The sequence below is a fragment of the Ptiloglossa arizonensis genome, chromosome 3 (genome assembly GCF_051014685.1).
Source record: "Ptiloglossa arizonensis isolate GNS036 chromosome 3, iyPtiAriz1_principal, whole genome shotgun sequence".
In the NCBI taxonomy this organism is placed as follows: Eukaryota; Metazoa; Arthropoda; class Insecta; order Hymenoptera; family Colletidae; genus Ptiloglossa; species Ptiloglossa arizonensis.
The window spans coordinates 11,566,442-11,587,867 of NC_135050.1; the positions used below are offsets into that span (position 1 = coordinate 11,566,442).

At 50.3% G+C, this 21,426-nt stretch overlaps 1 protein-coding gene across 1 annotated transcript in view; it reads right to left on the minus strand.

The window, feature by feature from the left end:
* Positions 1–349: 349 nt before the first annotated feature.
* The window catches only part of LOC143144446 (uncharacterized), a 241,881-nt gene continuing 220,804 nt past the window's right edge, over positions 350–21,426 (minus strand). The window contains exons 4-5 of the mRNA XM_076306852.1: positions 7,438–7,581; positions 350–5,699 (exon numbers count right to left, since the gene is read on the minus strand). Of these exons, the coding sequence (XP_076162967.1) occupies positions 5,540–5,699; positions 7,438–7,581 (304 nt within the window). The 3' untranslated portion in view covers positions 350–5,539. The remainder of the gene's footprint in view (positions 5,700–7,437; positions 7,582–21,426) is intronic.

Below are 21,426 nucleotides of genomic sequence, written 5' to 3' on the forward strand. Positions count from 1 at the left end.
AGTGTTCGTTCGTACAGGTGAATAAAATATAATACTTAGATTTTAGTTCGCAGAAACGTGGAATTTTGTTCGTTCGAGCTGTAAAGGTTGTCGCTCGTTTCGCGCAACAGCAAGAAATTGGCAGCGGGTCGTCGCCGCGCCAAAAACTCGAAACTTTTCCCCTAGCCTCGAAATCGGAGCCGATCAATTTTCCTCGAAGGCTGAAAAGTTTCCAAAGCCGGCTCGTTAATCTCGCGAGATTCAATTTACGAAATTGACCGACGAGACGCGACGTCGGTCGCGTCTCGCGGATAAATCGGCAACGGCGTCGCGATCGGACTGAAACAAACGACAAACAAATCGAGTGTGATTTTCTAAAAACTTGTGATTTTATTAATTAATAAACGTGTTTTGTATGTGTGTCCGTGTATTTTTTGTATTTTACAAGAGGCCGCGAAACCATTCACAGATGTCGGGTCCCGGATAAGAAGTCGAGATTAAATCAAATAACAAAATTAACTAAACGCGGGGGGATCGTGGCGATCCGACCGCGCGTTTCGCTCAACCGAGGACGTTTCGTCCCGCGTTCCGTCGCCACTGGACGCGAGCCCGCTTTCGTGTGCCGCGCTCACTCGCGAGAAACCTCCTTACCACGAAACAAAGGACAGAAGAATAAAGAGAAGAGAAAAAGAAAAGGAAAAAAAAAAAAGAAAACCAAAAGATCGTCCCGCCCGAATTCGACGAATTCTATGCGACGTCTCGAGCGACGAACATTACGAAGTGTCGCGATTTGCGCGAGAATGATCGAATTTACGCTTCGAACGTAAGAAAGAAGAAGACAAATCAAGCTCGAGAAAGTAAACGAAACGCGCACCGCGTCGTGTACCAGCCGCGAGGTCTCGCGTCGGTCGACCGACCGGTGATCGCGATGACAACACGCGCGAATCGTCTCGAACGATCGCGACGATGAGGCGTTGATCGTCGCAAGAAAAATAAATCGTTCCGCTTGCGCGGCCGTTACGCGTCCAGTGGTACCGACACGCGGGACCAGTTCGCGCGCGCGCGATCGCCCGTGGGACGCGCGAACACCCATCCGCCGTTTTTTAATAGTAAATACATAACCATTTATATCACACAAACTTTTAACAATATACAAAATGTACCCTATGTACAAGATTAAATTACACGATCCATCCAGCGCCGACTCTCTGTTCGTCCGATCGGTTGCTCTCAATGTTCGCAAATAGATTTTCGGTGTCCGCGGACACGCGAGCGCCGAAGGGCGCGAAGTCGAAGGAACGACGAGCGCGATCGACAGATGAGGGGGAGGGACGGGACGATAATGCGCTTTCTCCGTTCTTCCGTGCGCTCCTCACCCCCTTTTCTTTGGATCCTCCTCGTCAAGCACCGTGTGTCTCGCAGCGGACGCAGGGATCGGCTTCGCGTCGCTCTCGGCATCGAAATCGCCGGATATCTCTCTCACTCTCTCTCTCTCGTACACTTTCTTTCTCGTTCTCTCTCTCTCTCGTTCTCGCCTCGGTATAAACGTAGGCTCGCGATGGCGGTCCGAGAGACAAACGTTCGGCTGAGACACGTAACGGGTAAACGAGTAACGATCGGTTGCACGCCGAGGTGGACGATCGTTCGTTCGGTACGCGATAACGACGACGATCTCGTCGATTCCGACTTCGGTTCGCTCTTCCTCGTGCGAGTCGACGAACTCGGATCGGTTTCGCGAATCGGTGTTCCGTCCCCGGATCGTTGGTCCCCGGTACGCTCGAAAGACGCGTACCGGAGCGAAGAGCAACCCGCTGAGAATCCGTGGTTGGAAGATTCGTCCGCGGTACTGTTTCTCATCTCGCTGGACGCGCACCCGGAGAAGCTGCACGTGTTTCGTCGCAAACGATTACGGTCAACCAATTGCAACGAACGCTGTAAACGACTATCCGGAAACGCGCGAGTAAAAATATCGTAGCGGTTGATCTCTCGAGGACCATCGTCGTCTCGCCGAGTAGCGACGAGTGTCTCGCTGCTCTCCGCTCGTGGCTCGAGTCTTCGAGACGGGACGGTTTCGCTCAGGGAGCGTGTTCGCGTAATCGATTCCTTGAAAATTGAACGCGCGAAAAGTTTCTCTCGTTGGAACACCGATCGAGTTCGTCCCGCAGGAACGAAACGCTCGCGGTGACGATTCGAGAGACGTTTCTCAGCGACGGTTCGAGAAGAGATCGTCGGTAACGGAATCGACGAGAGGATCGTCGTCGAGGCGAGCGATTACTCGCGGCGGTTCGAACGCACCACCGAAAACGCGCGCTTCGAGTTCTCGCGGGTAGGTTCGAGCGCGGCCGAGACCCGCGCGTCGTCTCTCGTTCCCCTCGCGGTCGTGTGTCCGTACGAAACGGAAAGGAAAACTTGTCTGTACAACCTGTGAGCGAGTGACGCGAGGGGTGCGCTCCACGGGTTCGAGAAACGACGCCGTGCGTCCCGGTACGTCGTACGCGTTCACGGATCGGTGGATTAACGCGCGAACGTTCGTCGCTCGCATGTAACGATGCGAGATCATTGCCGTTGTTTCGCGACGAGGTTCGTATTCGCGGTGGTTATTTTACGAGTCGCTTGGATCCGTTCGATCGCGCAACCTTTCGAGATTACACGTTGGAAATGTAGCGAGCTACGAAAGAAAGAGAAATCACGGCCGGGTGCGAGGCCGGATCCGCGATAAATCGACGGAAGCGGGAACCGCGACCCTCGAGACGCGTCGCTTTCGAGGAGAGCGCAACTACACCTCCCCTCCAGTTTTGAATCTCGAGAGGTGCGTTTCCAACGCTGCGCAGGCGCGTTCGCGGGTAACGTTACGTTCGAGATTCTCTTTCTTTCGTTTTCTTTCTTTAGATTTCTCTCTCTCTTTGACTGTCTCTCTCTTGTCCGCGCGACACGCAAAGAAGAACGTTATTGTATTCGGGGAGGAGGGGAACGAGAGCGGGCTCCGTGAAACGCACAACGCGGTGCGTTTACGTCCGTCGAGGAAGATCGCGCGCGTACGCTCGGCGCTCCGTTCCTGTTCGTTCTCGTTACATTCGTGCCTGGGCGGATCATGCGGCTCTCTCTCTCTCTCTCACGCTTTCTCTCTCTCTCTCTCTCTCTCTCTCTCTCTCTCTCTCTCTCTCTCTCTCTCTCTCTCTCTCTCGAAAAGAAAAAAGAAGAAAAAAGAAGAAAAAAGAAGAAAAAAAAAAGAAGAAACCGCGCCGGTCGAAGGAACGGGGTGTCGGGGAGGGGGAGACGACACGGTGAGCGTTAACAAGGAAGATTCGAATGATAATTTCGCCCCGTTCGTACGGTTTCACCTCGGTGTCGGGTTTTTATCCCGTGGCGAGCGAGACTCGATTAACGATCGCCAGAACAAGGAACGCTTAATGAGTTTACGGAGTCGGTGCCCCTCCCCCTCCCTCCTTCCTTCCTCCCTCTCGGTCGACGAGTCGAAGGGGCCGGTAATTTTCAAAGAAAAATAATTTTCTAAGGGCCGGGACCCGACGGCGGGGCCACCCGTTTCAATCGCCGAATTATCCGACCCGGCAGATGCAATTTTCTTGCTCCATACGTGACAAGTTTCTCGGACCTCTCGGAGACGGATAATCCATATCCCCCGCGCGGCCAGGTCCCGGCGATTTCACGAGCTTCCGCGATGTTATCGTTTTCGGCGTTGTCCGGCGCGGTGAATGCGAATCAACGCAAGCTCGAGCGGGCATCGTCCGGCTGGATTTTTGTCGCGATCTTCGGCGCCGATTCTCGCGCATCGTCCAACGGTGACGTTGAACGATCTCGACGGTTCTCGGTAAACGTAACCGCGGGACCATCGATGGGAATTTACGAATCTCGCGGACGACGACACTCGCGAAACGGAAGCTGGTACCGAACGGATCGCTTCGATCCTCTCTCGCGCGAATTGTACTACTCCTCGAAAGGAACGAGATCGTTTCTCGGCGATATTCGAGCGTTCGTTCGATCGATCGTTACCGAAACCGAACGAGAAGGGACCGTGCACCTGTGGAGCACCGGTGCACGGTAAAGCGTGTTCGCGGCGCGTAAACTCGAAACGACGACGGTTCACCCGGTTGGACGACGATCGAAACCGTAGATCCGCGTAAATCCCAGCCGAACGCGGCACCATCCGAGTTGTGCTTACCGCGACGAACCGAACCGACCGATTCGGTTCGATCGGTGTCCAATAGCGTCTGTCGGGAGTACATTTAATCGTCTATTCGATCGCAAGAAGCTTAGAGTATCGGCCGCAGATGCGCGCGTTACCGGGTGGGGGAAACGTAAACGCCGGGAAACACGAGCGAAAGTGATTGCCGGGTGTCTAACGTGCGATTAACAGGATTACCGGATAGATTGAGCGCGGATGAGCATCAAAGAATCGGACGAAGCCGAAGAAAACTGCCGTTTAACCGCTGCCGGCGACGATAAACTCGCGCGCGGCCCGTGCTTTGAGACACTTCGATTTATCCTCGATTCTCCGCGATTGAGCAAAGATTATTGATTAAGGGAGACCAAGCGAAGATGCGCGCGGAATTAGCACGCGGACCGCTCGTGCCCGCGTCTGCACCGAGCGGATCGACATCACCGTCCGATCATCGTCTCGAACGTGGTTCGAGATCGAGTGAGTTCGTCGCGTACGATTCCACGGTGACGGATCGTGACGGATCGTGACGATCGACGACAGCGGCCGATACGCGATCGGTCGCGATCGCGCGCGTACCTCGAACCGTACGCTAACCGCGCGATGCGTCGAAACGCGACCGATAGACCCTCGAGATAGTTCTCGTTTCTCTCCGATCGGGGGGACAAGACGAACGTCGTCGTACGTAACGTTCCCGCGGAGTAGTCCGTCGCGCGAGTCTTGTCGCGAAACCACCGAAACTCGTTCACCATTTTACCCGGAACTCGGTCCTCGTCGTTCCTCGGGGAATCCACCTCCCCGCGTTCACCTCGTGCACAAGTCTTTACGCGGGGACGAGGTACCGACCGCGAGTCCGAACGATCCTAACCGCGATCGGTTGGATCGACGCTCGAGACCACGTGTCTACGGTTCACCGCGTACGCGTATCGCGACGCCCGCGATCCTCTCGGAGAGATCACGGTTCCCGTTCTCTGTCGTTCCACTGTGAAAGAAACGAAACACCGACGAGAGGTCGTTAAACGTCATCGGCGAACCGCTCGAGGAGGACTCGTGGTGACGCGCGTGCTCCCGCGTGCCACGACCTCGAGCATCGACCAGGATTCTTCAATCGCAGGTGTCCTGAGCCCACGGAGACCAGTCCTGATAGCTGGACGCCTGCAGATGCGTTTGCTGTACCGCCAGTCCCGGATGCCCGATTCCCATCTGATGGTGATGGTGATGGTGGTGGTGGTGATGGTGGTACTGCTGATGACCCGGCGGAGGCGGCGAATAGGGATCCCCCCCGACGGCGACGTCCACGACGTCGACCTGCGTCGGTACGACGGTGGGCGTCGGCTGTGGAGAGGCTTGCACCTTCTTCGGGCGACCGACCGGGTTGCCGCCTCATTCGCGACTCCTTCGAGGCCGACCGACCTTACCTTTCCTCACCGGTGCACCACCGTTACCGGCCGCCGCGGCGGCGGCTGCGGCCGCGACGCTCGACGACTTGACGATTTTGTGCCAATCCGTCTCGCAGACCGGTGAACCCGACAGCAGGTAGTACCTGAAAACCAGAACGCGTCGGTCAGTCGTTCGACGATTCACTGCGCGATTTTTATCTCGAATCGGGAACAGGTATCGAAGGAAGAAACGCTTGGAAGAAACTTCGTAGCTGAGAGTATTTGATCCGTGTGCGGATCGCGCGCGAACACGATGAAAAAAAAACCTGCTGTTCGACGTTGTACAAAGCTTCGTTCAATTTCCAAAGTGTTAGGTCATCCCATATGTAATGTCTCTTATTGTACTTTGAATGAACGTTTCGATCGCATTTCGAGAAACTTCTTTCTACGTAGCTTAAAGAGCGTTCTCTCGACAGTAGTAACTCTCTCTTCGGGAGTTACCGAATTATTAGACCATACCATAAGTAATGTCGTCTCTTATCGTACTTTAAACGAACGCTTGAATCGCATCTCGGCGATCTGTTTAGAGAAACTTCTTTCCATGTAGCTTAAAGAGTGCTCTCTCGACGGTCTATCGGTTGCGTTCGATGCAGTTCGATAGAGATTTTTCACTTGTAAAGAAAAATTTCTAAACGAGCGCGCGCGAACTTCATTTGCGACATTGTATGCTATACGAATTTGAAGAATGTAGTACGAGTACGGATACGATTAAAAATATTTGCGAAGTGTATGGCGAACGTGCCTTGAATTTGAGAAAGTGTCAAAGATGAGAAAAGGCCATCGAAACTGATGGTCAATGTATCGATGATTGAATATAAATGTAAGTATTAATTTTTTCACCGAAAGTCACCGTCAAAAAACATTACTTATGGGATGAAGTACGGTTACTTCGGGAAGAATTATTGCATCGCGAAACTCGCGATTCGAAAACAAGGTCGAACAACAGGACGTGCGTTCGTATAGAGCTTCCTTTATCCTTAAGCGGTTCCCAGGTGCTACCGATCACCTTGCATATGGATAGACGGTTCTTTATCGATCGGGTATCTTTTCGTTCGTTCGCTTTCTTCACCGTTTAAACGAAAAAAAAAAAAAGAAATAGTCAACGTTCAAAGCGTTCAATGAAGGGCTCTTCCACACCCTGATTCGTCTCGATGATAAATTTACAATCTACAAAGTTTCTTTAAATTCCAAGCATCGCGTTCGCGGATCAGGACCCTCGAGACCCTTCCCCTTCCCCACGTCCAACGTTAGAAAACGTCCACGGAGATCCGCGATCCGCGAAAACGTGCACCGATAATTGGTCGGCGGTGAATAAAAATTTCTCCGGCCGCGCTTTGAAACAAGGTCCCATAATCAAGCGGTAACAGTGTTTTCGTCGTTTCGGCGCGCGGGTATTCGCGAAATCGATGCTCATAAACAAGTTTGCTTCGTTACAGGTCTGGAATAATTGTTCCCCACCTCCTTTATCGCAAAATCCCAAATTGCAAGCCCCGCGCCAATTAACCGGCAGCCCCGCGTGACACGCCTCTTTTCCAACCCTTTAATTGCCGCATTTCCTCTCCGACTCGTATCTCCGGTTCCCGTTCGAGCGCGAAACCCTCCCCATCGATTCGGCCGATTTCCCTCGTATCGATTCCTCCTTCGTTGGCGGTGAACACGGAACGAGATCCAGCATCTCCCTAACGCGTTATTCTTTTCGCGCGCGGAATCGCCAAACAGAAATCCCCTCGATTCTACGATTCTACGAGTGCGTGCATCGCGTTGCATCGCGTTGCATCGGGCGCAGCAGATGCAACCGGGCTCGGGGAGACGACGATTGATCGGTGACGACGTTGGTCTTACCTATCGCCGGAAACGAGTTGACTGCCGCATTTGCTGCAGGTGAAGCATTTCTGGTGAAACACCGATCCACCCGCCCTCATCACCAACTCGCTGGCAGGTATCGCGTTGCCGCAGCCCGCGCAAGCACCGCTGCTTCCGAACATCCTGGAACAATCGCGAATAGCGTCGATTAATTAGGCCGCGGTGATTACCTCGGGCGTTATTATTGTCGCGGAAGACGAGCGTCGATTCGATGGAAAGGCTCCCCCGCTTCCTCGCCGACCGCTCGGCTCGTCCCTACCGTTCGATTCTAATTTGCAGCAGCCATTCGCGCAGAGACACCGAGTACGCCGAATGTTTTCGAATAAAAGGTTAATTCGACGGAATCGATCCGAATCGACTTCGTGACATCGATGGCTCGAGCTTTTACGAGCTGTACCGGTGCACGTGTTTCACAAGTATCGCGTTGAATATTGCGCGATGATCTTCGCGCGGGAAGATCGAACGATCGAATCGCGCGGACGAGATCGTCCAGCTTTGCTCGCGCGCGAAAATTCATCGTTTCTATCGGTGTAACGATACTCGGTCGAGTTACACGATCGATCGATCTTCCTAACGAGTCTAGATTCGTATCGGCCGCGTATTACGAATTCGCTAACGTCGACCGAAAGCTAGAATCCCGCAAAAACGTAACACGCGCGCGTGGTAAATAGACGTTAAATGTACACCGTACCGCATTATCGTGGCATCGACGGAGCTGTTCCCGTCCAAAACCCGTTTATCGACCTATCGGAACTCTACAGGAATCCCGACGACGCATTACGATCGATTCGAAGCCGGTGAATAATTTTCCCGATTGTTTCGAGTACGTCGAGCTCGTGTGACGCTCCGACCGATAATCAATCGTTGCTTCGAGAATTCAGATCGACGAAAGGACATCGCGTTCTTCGACGTTCATTCTAACGAATTAAACGCTGCACGGGTTGATGTCTCGTTCGGATATTAGGTGAATGTACCGAGTGATTGGGTAACCGTTGTCGCGCATGAATATTTCTTCCGAAACTGTGGATCGACTGGACGGAGATTTCCATTTGAAATACGATCTACGAATCCGTAAGAGACCTGTAAATAAACCCTGTAACCGTAGGACGAGCGTTTGTTTTTTTTTTCGATTTGTAAGGCTTTCGCAAAGTTTCTCTAATCCTGGCGATAATCTTAGAAATACACCCGACGATAGTCGTTGGTCTACGTATACGTGAGTACATCTGCACGATAATCGAACGAACGATATCAAGACGTTACGACATATATTGCCACGTATCGAGAGTCGTTCGAGTATTTTACAACCGAGAATTACGGAGCTAATGCCCGTACTCTTTGTCGACGAGTGCACTCGATTTAATAGCGTCGTTCGACGCACGTTTATGTCAACAGCTGTACAGAGAAGTCGTTTCGCGAATTAATTGTAAATCGTTCCCCGTAACACCGTTACGAATAAAAATTGATACTCGCGATTATCTCGCCCCAATTATTTACATTTTCACTTTCGGTACACGAGTCGCATCCAAGCTAAGACTTTGGGCTAAGCTGAACGTCACTCGGTCGTTTAAAATACTACCCGAATAGGAGTATCGATATACGTTACTTCGCGATAACATCGATGTATGTATCGTTGCAACGTATCGAAACAATCGAAAAGCGTTTCGTATTATCGAAGCTCTCTTCGATATATTCGGACACGTAGACAGTATTGCGCGATGCATCGAAAATGCATCGTACGCACGGGGTGTTTCGTCTAAATATATCAGGGGTTTGCAAGATTACGGAGGAAATGTTTTTTCTTTCAACAAACGCTCAAAACGGTCTCGACTTGGATACGTTTCCAAATAAGCGTAATATCGTCGAGTTGCAACACTTTGTGTACTCGCTATCGTCGAATCGATCTCGATCCATAGAAAAGAACAACGACCTTGAAATCTCGAAGAATACAGGCCCGAGAAAAATTCCTCGTTCGTAACGTTCGTCCCACGCACGAGTACAACAGTTATTTGGGGGCTCGTACGGGGATCGATCGCTCAAAGATCTCTTCTCGAGTGATTCGAAGAGAGAGAAACAACAGTATCGACGCGCTATTGTTGCGATATCGACGCGATGTGTACGTAAAATCTTTGGTGATCGATTCGTCGAACGTTGCCGACCCAACGGTCTCCGTAGACCTCGGAACCGATCCACGATCCGGACCGCGACGTTCCGTTAATCCGAATACACAAATTTATCACGACGAGGGGATGATGTACGGAGGAAGGGTGAAACGGTGGAAGGATGTAACCGTCGTAGGGGCGGCCGGAAAATCCTGGCGGTCGGATGGAGCGAGAAAGGCGACCAATTACGGGCGAGCGGAGGGCACGGAGGATGACATTCACCGAGCGGTTTCAACGCGGAGCCAGAAGAGCGATAGACACGAGGCGTTTCCAATTAAATCTTGCGCCGGTCTCGTCGCGCAAACACTTTCTAACTAAATGAGGTTAGGGCAGTAGTAACAGAGAGCCCGGGCGGCCGTGTGGAATCCTATATTCACCGCGCCCGGTTCCTTTCTTCTTTTCTCCCTTATTATACCGTCGTCCCGGCTGCCGTTTCAGCCGCTTTAAACGAGAGCTGCCTCCGATTATAATAAGGCGTCGCGTATAATTGTCGCCGCGCGGCGTCTTCTGCTCGCGCGAAACCGGCGTACACACGCCACCCGACACCTGTCCTCCTCTCCTTCCCTACCTAAGCGCTCTAGTCACGGAAAAAGTCGAGAGAGAGAAAGAGAGAGAAAAAAAAGGGGCGAAAAGACAGGGAGCAGCGTGACTCTGAGAGAGACAGAGAGAGAAAAAAAGAGCGAGCGAGGGCACGGAGAAATTCGCGGATTCGCGGCTTTCACCCAACACGCGCCGTGTTCTGGCTGCTCGCTCGCGGTTGTCGCGACGCGCGCTTTTGATCCCTTTAAAACAAGCACCGCCTCCTTTCAGGCTAAGCGTCGTTAGCAGCGCCGCTCGCGGCCGAGTTAATAAACTGTGCGCTCTTCTGTTCTCCCTTCGCAATTAATACACGCGTGTGCATAATTGATCGCGATGCGGTGCCCTCTTTCGCGGCGAACGTCCGAGATGACAAGAGGGGACTCGTTTAGAAATCGTTGGATCGTCTTCGGAGAGGTCGACAGCCTCGCTCGGTTACCTCGTGGTGAGCTTTTGCTTTGCCTCGCGACCCGCGGCGCTGTTTACTCGCTTCTCGAGCGTTAAAGTTACGCGCGAGTTACCGATTCGAGGAAACTGCGACAAAGATTTCATCGCGGTTGTTGTTTTTCGACGACACATGGGGGCGAAGAGGTAACGCGGGTAAATCGAAGTCGACCGATCGAGACCGGTTTCTCGGTCCGTGAATCGGAGTAGGGCGTTTCGTGTCTCCGCGAATCGAGCGCGGAGGCAACCTACGGAGCGGTGGGGATGACCGTATCGAACGGAGTGGGGGATGGCACTTCGGTGACCTTCAGCGGTCGAATCCTTCCACCCGAACCGTGACTCGATCGGTAGTTTCCTCTTGGTAAGTCGATACGTGGAAAGTTCAATTTAAACGCGAGCGTAAGGAATGTTTTCGTCTCTCGAGATCGACACACTTTTACGCGCGTTGTAAATTAAAAACCGACGCGTGTCGTAACGTATTCCCGAACCGTTGAAATTAACGTTATCGTTCACGCGACTCGGTTGTTCGGTGACGACACTACACGCCGAGGTTCTCGCAGTGTAGCGACGAAAAAAATAAAGATAAAGATCCGGAACGATTCCCGGGGAAAGTTCCGCGAAATCGACTACTCGGCGTGGAACGACGCCTCGTCGACTTTTCTTCCCTCAAATTCGAATCATTTAATTTCCGTTAAAGCGCGTCCGGTTTTCTCCCGCGAGCGGACCCATCCAGCTTTCTCGTCTTTTTGTTCGTCATTAATTCTCCGACAGCGCGAATTCGCGTCCCGGGAAAAAGACCAGGACGACAGAATGGAGGGATTAGCGAAAGTGGAGACACTCGGAAATTTCATCCTACGCGAACAATGATTTGTCCGTTCGTCGATCCGTCGTTACAAAATACATTGTAAACCTTCCACGAGGGAAACAAACGACCGAGACCGGTGCACCGAGACGAAGAGGAGGGGGGGATGGGAGGTTACGCGCCTCGAATTCCAGAAACGTTCCCTCCCTCTGGCCCTACCGAAACGACGCGAATAAAGCCGTGGCACCGGCGCGCTTCGCGTTATCTCAAGATAGTGAATAATCGGCTTTATAAAATGTCCCGCGCTCCAGCCAAAGCTTTATAGGTTCCTATAATCTTGAAATGTATGCCTCGCCGTGGACGCGCAGGGTGGTGCGCGCTCGTTCGCGCGCGACCCTCGCGCCGGGGAATTCGCGCTCGCGGACCGCGCGTCATTAAAATTCCACGCTTTATGATCAGCAGCCCCCTTTTCTGAAACGGTTATTAATAGTCGCGCGACCCGGAGCAATTAAAATAATCAATGTAAATATTTGGGTTAAGTGTGCGTCCTTTCCCCCTCGGCTCGACATCGTGTATTGAGAATAAAATAAAATGGAACAAAAAGAAGAAGAAGAAGAAGAAGAAGGAGAAGGAGAAGGAGAAGGAGAAGAAGGAGGAAAAGAAAAACGAGAAAACGAACGGTGGAGACGGGAAATTGAAAAGACAAGCGGCGCGAGAGCGAGAACCTCGAAAACGTTCGACGCCTGTTCGATCGAGTCGATGAAATATCGGCCTCGGCGCCCGAATTAATGGGCATTTCCATCGTGACGAGCAAAAGGACGCGCTCGAAGAGAGAGCGAGAGAAAATACTTCTCGATCGGGTCGCGATAATATATTTTCCATTGTTCGTCGACTGCCGTTTTTATTTCCCGCGGAAAATCTATCGCACCGTACCGGATCAAACTTCTTCGCGGACGAATCCAAAACGATCGAGAAACAGCGGAAACCGCTCCTCCGCGGAAATCTTGTTCGCGGGAAACGCTGTTGCGCGTCTTTTGATGTTTTCCAGCGACAAATCCAACCGCACGGGAAAGAAACGAGGAGTATAGTCGTGTACAGATTGGACGAAATTCGACATCTTTGTCGTCTCTTCTTCTTCTCTCTTCAGCCAGCAGAATTGATCGACAGCCGAAAGTGAAGGCACGACAGGTGGCTGACTATACGTTCCGTTTCTCTTTCAAGAATTTTCTCCCGCGGAAACGTCGTTGGATAGACCCCGAAGGTGGGGGATAATCATGGTTCGAGAAATAATTGAAAGGGCGCCAAGTACAACTGTCCGGAATTCATTTCGGCAGAGGCCGAACGAGCCTAACAACGCGGTCCCGGAGAGGGCGTAGATTTTTCTTCGACATCGATCTCGAAGAATCTATACCTCCCTCGGTTTCAGCGGGCACGAAAATCTATACCTCTCTGACTTTCATCGCTCTAAAAAAAATCGATACCTCCTTTTCCTCGAAATTGGTCAACGAATGACAAATATTCAAGATTCGGACCTACGGCGATTCACTCTTTAAACGGATAATTTCTTTCTACAAGATATATGCAAATTTGAAACAGTCGGGCCAAGTATCTCCCGAGATATCTTATACAGCAAAGTATAAGATACCCCTCGATCGTTATCGTTGCACGAAATCCAGCCCGGGCATAAATTGGCGGGGCAGCGCGTGCACCGGTGCACGTGGCGTTGGACTTTTCGCGGAATGTTCGAGCTTCGAGACCGCGACGTCGTCCCGGAGTATTATGTTTATCGTGGATATCGCGGATGTCTCGAAGACTTTCCGGATTACCGGACCTGCTCCACGGTGGTGGCTCACCTCTGTCTCCACCTCCCCGATATCCTCGAGATTAGTTAAAATGTATTCGCCACGGTCAAATTAATATCCATCCATTAGCATTATGCGCGCGGCTATCTCGGGCCAATTTCCTGGAATGTTCGCGTCAGGTGTTCGATTACGGGCGGCGATCTTAACATTTTAGCGTTCCCCTTGACATTGCGGATCTCCAACGCGGACGCATCAATACCGCGGGGCTTGTATCTTCGTTAATGGCGGCTAATGTTTGCCGAACGTTGTCAGCGGCGTACCGGTGCCTCGTAAAGTCCGCTGTTTAATACCGCAATTAGCCATGTTACGATACGTAGGTATGTCGAATCGAGCGCGACGTCGCTTTCTTCGGTCTCACGGGGCGTTTCGGGCGAATCCTCGTACACGGAGATCGACGAACCCTTCCCGCGTAATTGATCCTTTCGATTCACAGATCGGTATCTACCGGATGGCTTATACGACCGTTGGAACGAACGCAACGATTACGTCAGGCGTATCGGAGATCGTTAGCCAATGATCGATGTTGCTTTTAAAAACTGTCATTGTGTACCGGTCGTTCGTTGCACGGTCGAATGTTTCCCTATTTTCTTTTTTGTTTTATTTTCAGTTTCGATCTAAGTCGCGAAAGTCACGCTATCGTAGTACCAGTTTCAATCGCTGTACGTTTCTTTATAATTTTCACTCTGTACTCTTCTATTCAAAGTTCGTCGCGACGCTGGATACGCGAGATCCCACTGCGTCGTAATAAACTTTGCATCGCGACTTGAGTTTGCAACAACGACGATTATATTCGTGCACAACGACGACTTTACATTGTTTACTTGAATTTGAAACAACGACGATTATTCGTGCACAACGCGGCAAAACGTCGCGATTCAACGTTCCCGTGATCGACGCGTGTCTATCGCCAAAAGCCAGGTATTACACGTACACGCGTAACTCGAATTTGGAATCTTTACCATTGAATCGTAGGTTTCGTTTTTAATTCGGTCGCGGGAATTCGATCCGCGGACTTCCGGAGAATTCACGATCGCGGGTAGGTGATCTCGAGTGGAAATTCTTGTCGGTGTAACGGTCCGCGTTTCGAGCTCGGTGTCTGGCGCAACGTTGCAAACCGTTTATACACATTTTATCCACGGTTTTACGTACCTGGTTGCGTAACCACGCGAGCTCGGAGTCGCGGGAAAGCGTAAATTAGGACACTCGCGCGCGCAATCGGTCGTATCGTTCTTATCCGCGTTCGTGATACAACAACCCGCATGCTACTTTATCGTCTAATAAACTCGACTCGAATCAACTCCGGGCCCAATTATCCCGGGGTGGTCGTTCGCGATCGACGAATAGCAAGCACCGTTGTCCACGGAACGTTCGATGTAACGGTGACGTGGCCATCTTTCGTCCACGATGATTTCACCGCGAAAAATATACATTACGCGCAATTTCTCCGCTCCGTGTTCGGGTCCCGATTACGTTCATCGAAGAACAAAACCGAGCGGACCGACTTTTTCCAACGTTTCAGGTACGTCGGTTCTATTCACCTGGCTTATTTATGCCGGATAACAGGGAAGTGAAAACGAGAAAGCGCGCGAGGGGAAAATGAAACAAAGTTTCTTGCGTACGGAATATACATACGTATCTCGGGAGTGGCTGTGTGTTTAATTGCATCAGATACAGAGACGGTCGGGTTTGCATACGCGGACGGAGATCGACTGGGATCGGGAGAGCCGCGAGAGGGGGAACGACGCGAGACAAAAACCGATGGAGGGGGGGAAGTAGGAGGTTTCGCGATAGGAGGAAATCTCACCACGGTTGATTACACTCCTCGTGCTTTCTCATTAATTTACGACGTCGCGTTACCGGACCAGATCCCCAAAACGCGGCTAGAATGCGTAATTATGAAATTCTTCGAATAAACCCGATTACGAGCGATGACGGAACCCGATATTCGGATCGTTCGCAATGCGGTCGCCCGATAAGTGATAGCCGCTACTAGAATCGAATTGTACCAGTTTGTCGGATCGAGTAATTCGAGCGATGGGCCGTGAATTTTTTAAAAGAATTCCAAATGGTCCCCGGTTCCTCTTTGTCGCTGTTTTCGCGATTATTTTCGACGGTTCGACGCTCTAAACGCGATCGATCGGGTGTACAATTCGCGCGCGTGAATAATCGAGTATTTTTCCGCGATCGAAATTGAAAAATCGAAACGGTTCATCCGTCGAATAATGCGAGAACTCTGGGGCGATAAGCGACGAGAAGGTTACCGCGAAAAAGGTACACGAGACGATATCGGCGAAGGTGTTTTATTCGCTTCTGCTTGTGCACTACTCCTTTACGGGCCCGTTGTTTCATAATCGCGAATTCTCTTGCCTATTGACTAATTGTCCGCGAAAGCTCGGACAATTGGAAACAAAAGCGTGGAAAATTTTCGTCCAAGTTTCGATTCCTCCGAAAACTCGAGGAACTGATTGCAAACGAGGATTCGTTACAAATTCTCTTCGATCCTTCGTGCCCCATCGTAAATAGTTCACATCTTCTTTCGACGAAAAACAAATTTTCCAAATTTTCGAAAAGCCAAAGGTATCTTTTCGTTCAATTTCGAGGATTATTCTCGAGCCGCGAGTTTCATCTTCGTTTCGATCGTTACGCGCGCGATGCGTTACTTTTCTCGGTAAATAATTACGTTCGCGTTCGTAGTATCGATGATTCGATTCTTCAAATTTTATTCGTTTACTTATTCAACCGTACACGGTATAATCTGTCAACGTACTGTATAAAAGAAAATTTTGATCGCGTTTCAGCAAAATCCATCGTTCAAACGAGCGCCCTTCGTGCGCGACACCTGTAATCGTCGTCGAACCAAGATCCGGGCTTGTATATATCGTCGAAACGAACTTTTTCCCGGTCATCGGCGTGAAACGCCGCCGAGCAAATTTTCTCCGGAATGTGAAAGGCCTCCCACATTTATATTCGCACGGGTCTGGCACACGCGCGCACCGAGCTCGTTCCATCGTCACAAGAACGTGTACACGAGTGTTGTCCACGAGCGAGAGATCGATCGAACGTTACCGAAATTACCGCGATCGAGTCGATTTTCGATACATTCGATACACAGTGTGTATCGTTTCGCGTTTTCGAGCGGGTCGCAGCAACTGGCTTCGTTGCTCGATCGAGCACGGAAATAATTACGATCCCGATCAGGAGGATCGGTGAGCAGCGTTGTTCCTCCCGAGATGTGTATTTTCGTTAAAGAAAGCGATTACCACAAGGGATCGAGAAGTACGTACACCGAATTGTTTCGTAGAGCATCGTAATTTCGCGCAGGTGTCGAACAAGCACCGTGAAATCACGTATGGCGAACCTCTTTGCAACGAAGATGCGTTAGTTTACATTTCGTAACGCGAAACAACATTCGGTGAGAAATGTAGAGTGAAATGTTCTCGTAAGACGTCTCGTTCGCGAGAGAATCGATCCCGAGACCGGCCAGGACGTATTCCCGTCATCCGCGTGCAACAACGAGCATCGATTATAAGAAACGAAGCACAATGGCGAAAACTCGCCCTGAATATTTTTCTCGTCCACGTACGTAACCGATTATCTCGGACGGAGAGCTTCCGTTTCGATGAGAACGACACGCGCGATGTCCACGGTATACGTACGCCGCGTTATATTTAGTTTATCCGAACAGATTTCTCGTATACGCGTTCCTCTTCGGTCGCCGCGAAACAATTCCGCGCCGGTATGATACTTCGTTCCAAAAGTACGGCATCCACCGGCGGTTAAAATGTATGGTAAACTCGGTCTCGATTCAGCGGAACGACGCCGAACAGTTTCCATCTCCTGCACGTGGAACACGTGGCTTTCCTCTCGGTGTATGCACGATCGTATTCGTTCGAGCGTAACGACTTGGACACAGATACTGCACCTGTATGCCCGCGCAATGTGCATACCGTGATACTTTATCGGAGACTATACGTATATAGAACGGGTACAGGGCGACGCAGAAGTTGCCGCTCCTCGGAGACTCGTAAAGGTTTTCTCGATCATCGCGGGACAATTTCGACGAATCAGAACCTCGAGACGACGTCGAGATTATTAATTCGCGATCGTTGATACGGTTCCGGACGAGACTTGTTTCTGTACCGGTCGAGACGGTCTCGTTTGCGTGGCGTTTGTTCGAAAACGTCGAAATTAGCATTCGAGGCGGTATCGGTCCGTTGATAAAGTATCAATGAACTTTAATCGCTTTTACGCAACGCCCGTATCATCGATACGGTTTTAATCCCGTATCAGCAGGTAGCTTTTGTTTCTCGTGTAGCGGTCGTGTGTGTCGGTACCGCATGGAAAGTGAAAACGTCCGAATTAGAATCGAGCGAAAGATCTCCAACGTTCCCGATCGTATTCGAAAGAATGGAAACGCGCGTTCCACTAACTATAGTTTCTTTCTACCGATCGCCGAGAAAGTTTTCCGTTTCGAATAATACTATAATATCGCAGCGGTTATCGTGTCCGCGCCAGAAGAGATAAGACGCTAAACAGGAGGAAAAATTTCTTTATTTCCGAGCTCGATCGCGAATTATAATACGAATGTGTTCCAACGGTCATGTTCCCTTTCCGTAGATCGTCGAGAAAGTTTCGTATACTATATAGTACTGGAATGTCGCGTGGTTATTATACCACTATTGTACAAAAATGAACACTCTAAACGGAACGAGAAATGAATTTTTTTTTCTCATGTTCGAATATAAATTACGGGTACTGATTTACTCCAGTGAGTGTATTCTCTTTCTCTCGATCGTCGAGAAAGTTTCGTATTTCGGACAATACCAGGACGTTGCACGGTTATCGTATCTCCGTGATACGAGATAAGACGCTGAACAGTAAGCAAATATTAAATACCAATTCGTATCGAAGACGTCAAATCGAGCAGCGTTTTCTTACAGGTGTATTACCCGTGTTGTACGGTTTACATCGGATCTATTAAAAAAAATTTCCCACCGCTAAAACCCGAGCACCCGAAAGCACGGTGAAAACAAACGGTAAAGGAAAGGAAAAACAAGGAGCGCGGAATAATACGATCGGCGGAGGTAGCGAGCTCGCGAAACGGGGGAGAAAATTGTCTGCAATTTCTGACAGCCTTCGAAACGACTCGCACACGCGCATATATCGAGATCCACGTCGTCGGGGAACTCGAAAGGTTGCTACACGACGGATCGGATTGGATTCGAGGTTTCTCGTTATTAATTTAATTACCGCTTGACAGTTCCATAATTAAATTGCTAATTTATCTGTCCAGGATCTGGCCGATCGCGCGCGCCAGGCAGCTCGATGATTGCTCGCGGAATGACGTTTCAATTCTTCCTCCAATTTTCTACCTTTCTTTTTTTCTTTCTTTTCTCGTGCCCCTATCTCACTCTCTCTCTCTCTCTCTCTCTCCTCTCTTGCACCCATTTTTTCTCCCCTCCACCTATAGCGATCTCCGTCGCTTTTTTCTCGTTGTTCACCTTCGAGGCCAGCGGGGAGAAACGTCAAAAATACCCGATTCGTTCAACGAAGGAGAAACGCGCGATTTTCGCGCGGGATTCCCGCATCGAGCTTCACGAAGAGGGACGTCGTTAATTATTCCCGATGAATTTTTAATCCACGAAACGTAATTCTATTCGCGGTCGATACGTTGCTCGTGTTTCGTGAAATCTTCACGATCGGTTCGGTGAACCCGGTTTCGAGGTACACGGATTCAAACCTGTCTGGCGATGCGCTCGAGCAACTTATCAAACTTCTCTCGTACGATTAACCGTTCTTGGTTCTTTTACGATAGGTATTTATTATTGTACGAACAATCGTATAAACGACAATATTATCGTACAGTAAATTATCCAAAGAACGAAAAGAGAACTCGGTCTCTTCCATGCAACCGATCGTCGCGCGATCGACGAAACACACGAACGCCTAAACAAAGAAACGCGACAACGCGTTTCTCGTGCAAAAATCTCAAACCAGTATCTCTTCGAATAGGATCTAACGCGCTGTTGGAAATATTCCGTGATTTGTATGCTCGAATTTCAAAACGAAACTTCGCGAATATATTTTCGAGCGATCGAATCGTTCGAGAAGCGTAAGAGATGAATTTTCGATTCGTCCGATTAAGAATCATCCCTCGTCCCCCACCTTTATGGTGGGAGCACGTGAAATCGAGATAACGTACCGTGCGCGTAACTGGTTTCGCTCGGAACTGTTTATCATGCTCCCATTACATGCCCAATCGCGTTTTCTTCGGATTCAATTCGCCAAGTTCGCCGAAGAAATCGCGCGGCCGATCGAAGGATCCCTGGGATCGCCGTACCGTGAACTTATTATCGCGATCGGCGATCGCGTCGCGGCGTTTCGATTCGACAAATACCTGCGGCCGTTTCTCTAACGGGTCCGGCAATTTCCGGGGACCGTTATAACGCCGCGGTAAAAATCGCCGATCGGTACGTCGAAATGCAATTAATTATATCAGGAGGCGGTAAACGCTGAGAAAAGGCAGCGCGCCACGGAATGCGGCTTAACTAACCGAAAGACCTCCCGGTTTTCGAGCCTCGAACCGTTTCTCCGTTAACATCTCATTACCCCGTCCACGATGAATCACGCGATTCGGGGAGGGGAAAAAGAAAAGAAAAAAAAGAAAAGAAAGGGAAGAGAGGTACGAGTGGATCGAATGATTATTTATTTATTAATTTCACGGTAGGACCGTTCCGGTGCGCGAGACGGAAGAGGAAGGTGCTCGTCGATAGGGAGCGATGTACGACGTGGAACGTGACTAACGACGGTGATTTTCACTTACGATAGTATTACGGACAATATCCGCTCCGGTGACAGCGACGATCCAGAAAATAAGTCAATTTTATACGCGGGTAGAAGTCGGCTCTGTTACGGATAACGATTAATACGACGAACGACGCGTATCGATGTGGAATTAACGACGGTTACGCAAATTTCTAACAGGTGTATCAAAATTGATGGGATGTAAAACATCCAGCCCGCGCGACACGGGAGTTCGTCGCTTTACACGGGAATACCAGCACGGGAATTGTTCCTACGTCCGCGGGTGTCAACAATTGCGAACTAACTGCTTGAAAAATTCACCTTGTATTCCTTCTATCGTAACGCGGTGATCGCCACGGTTCGACCGAAACGCTTCTCACTTCGCCGTAAAAATTTTCTACGATATTACGAGGGATGTACCGTAGACTTCCGTTTAACCTTCACAGAACCGGATGTTTGACCGGATGATCGATATTGATCCGAAAAGTGTAAACGATGATACGGAATACTGCGAAATTTTCCATGGAGAATAAAATCGACGAAAGAACGGTATATTCTAATAACGACCGGTACGACTAAAATTACCATTCATTCGAAAGGGAAACGCGTCGATAATTTTTCCGTTAATTATTTAAAAGTATGCGACCGGCTATAAGCGAAGACCGGATAATCGAGAGTCCAGCACCGTATCGCGGCAGTAGTTGCTTTACAGTCGAACAGGTAGCGGAGATTTCAAGATACAGCCTGATCTTTTCCAAGGAAACTTGCCGTGTATTTCTTTATCCGGAGTTATCGAGGAGATTTCAACGTGGCACGATACCGAGTCGTTCGGGATCGTAAAAATGATCCTCGAGTTTCCGCGTGTCGTTGAACGCCGCGTTCGTGAACCACGAGCGTCGAGGAACCTCGTATAGCTGGGCGCGCGATCATCGCTACGCACCGGTTTCGTTTTCGTGGCGACGCGCGTTTTTCCCCCACCCTCGTCTCTGCTTCGTCTCGTGCGCATCGTCGAGTGCGTAGCGGAGGGGATAGTTCGACGAGCGGGCAAAAAATCGCGCGCTCCCGCGCGACGCTCCGAGTCCCGACGACTCCGTCGATTTGTTACCCGAAAGACGCGCGACAGAGAAACCCGTTAACGAAGACACGGACAGATTGATTAATGGAAAATACACGGCACGCGGGAGAAATTCATCCGGGCCGAGAGCCCGTATCAAGGTTAAATACAGACTCTATACGGGCGAACGTTTAATAATTTTAATGAGCAAAGTTCAGCGCGCGGCTTACTTAAGGAAGTAATTGGTGATTACAGCCAGCGGCTCGA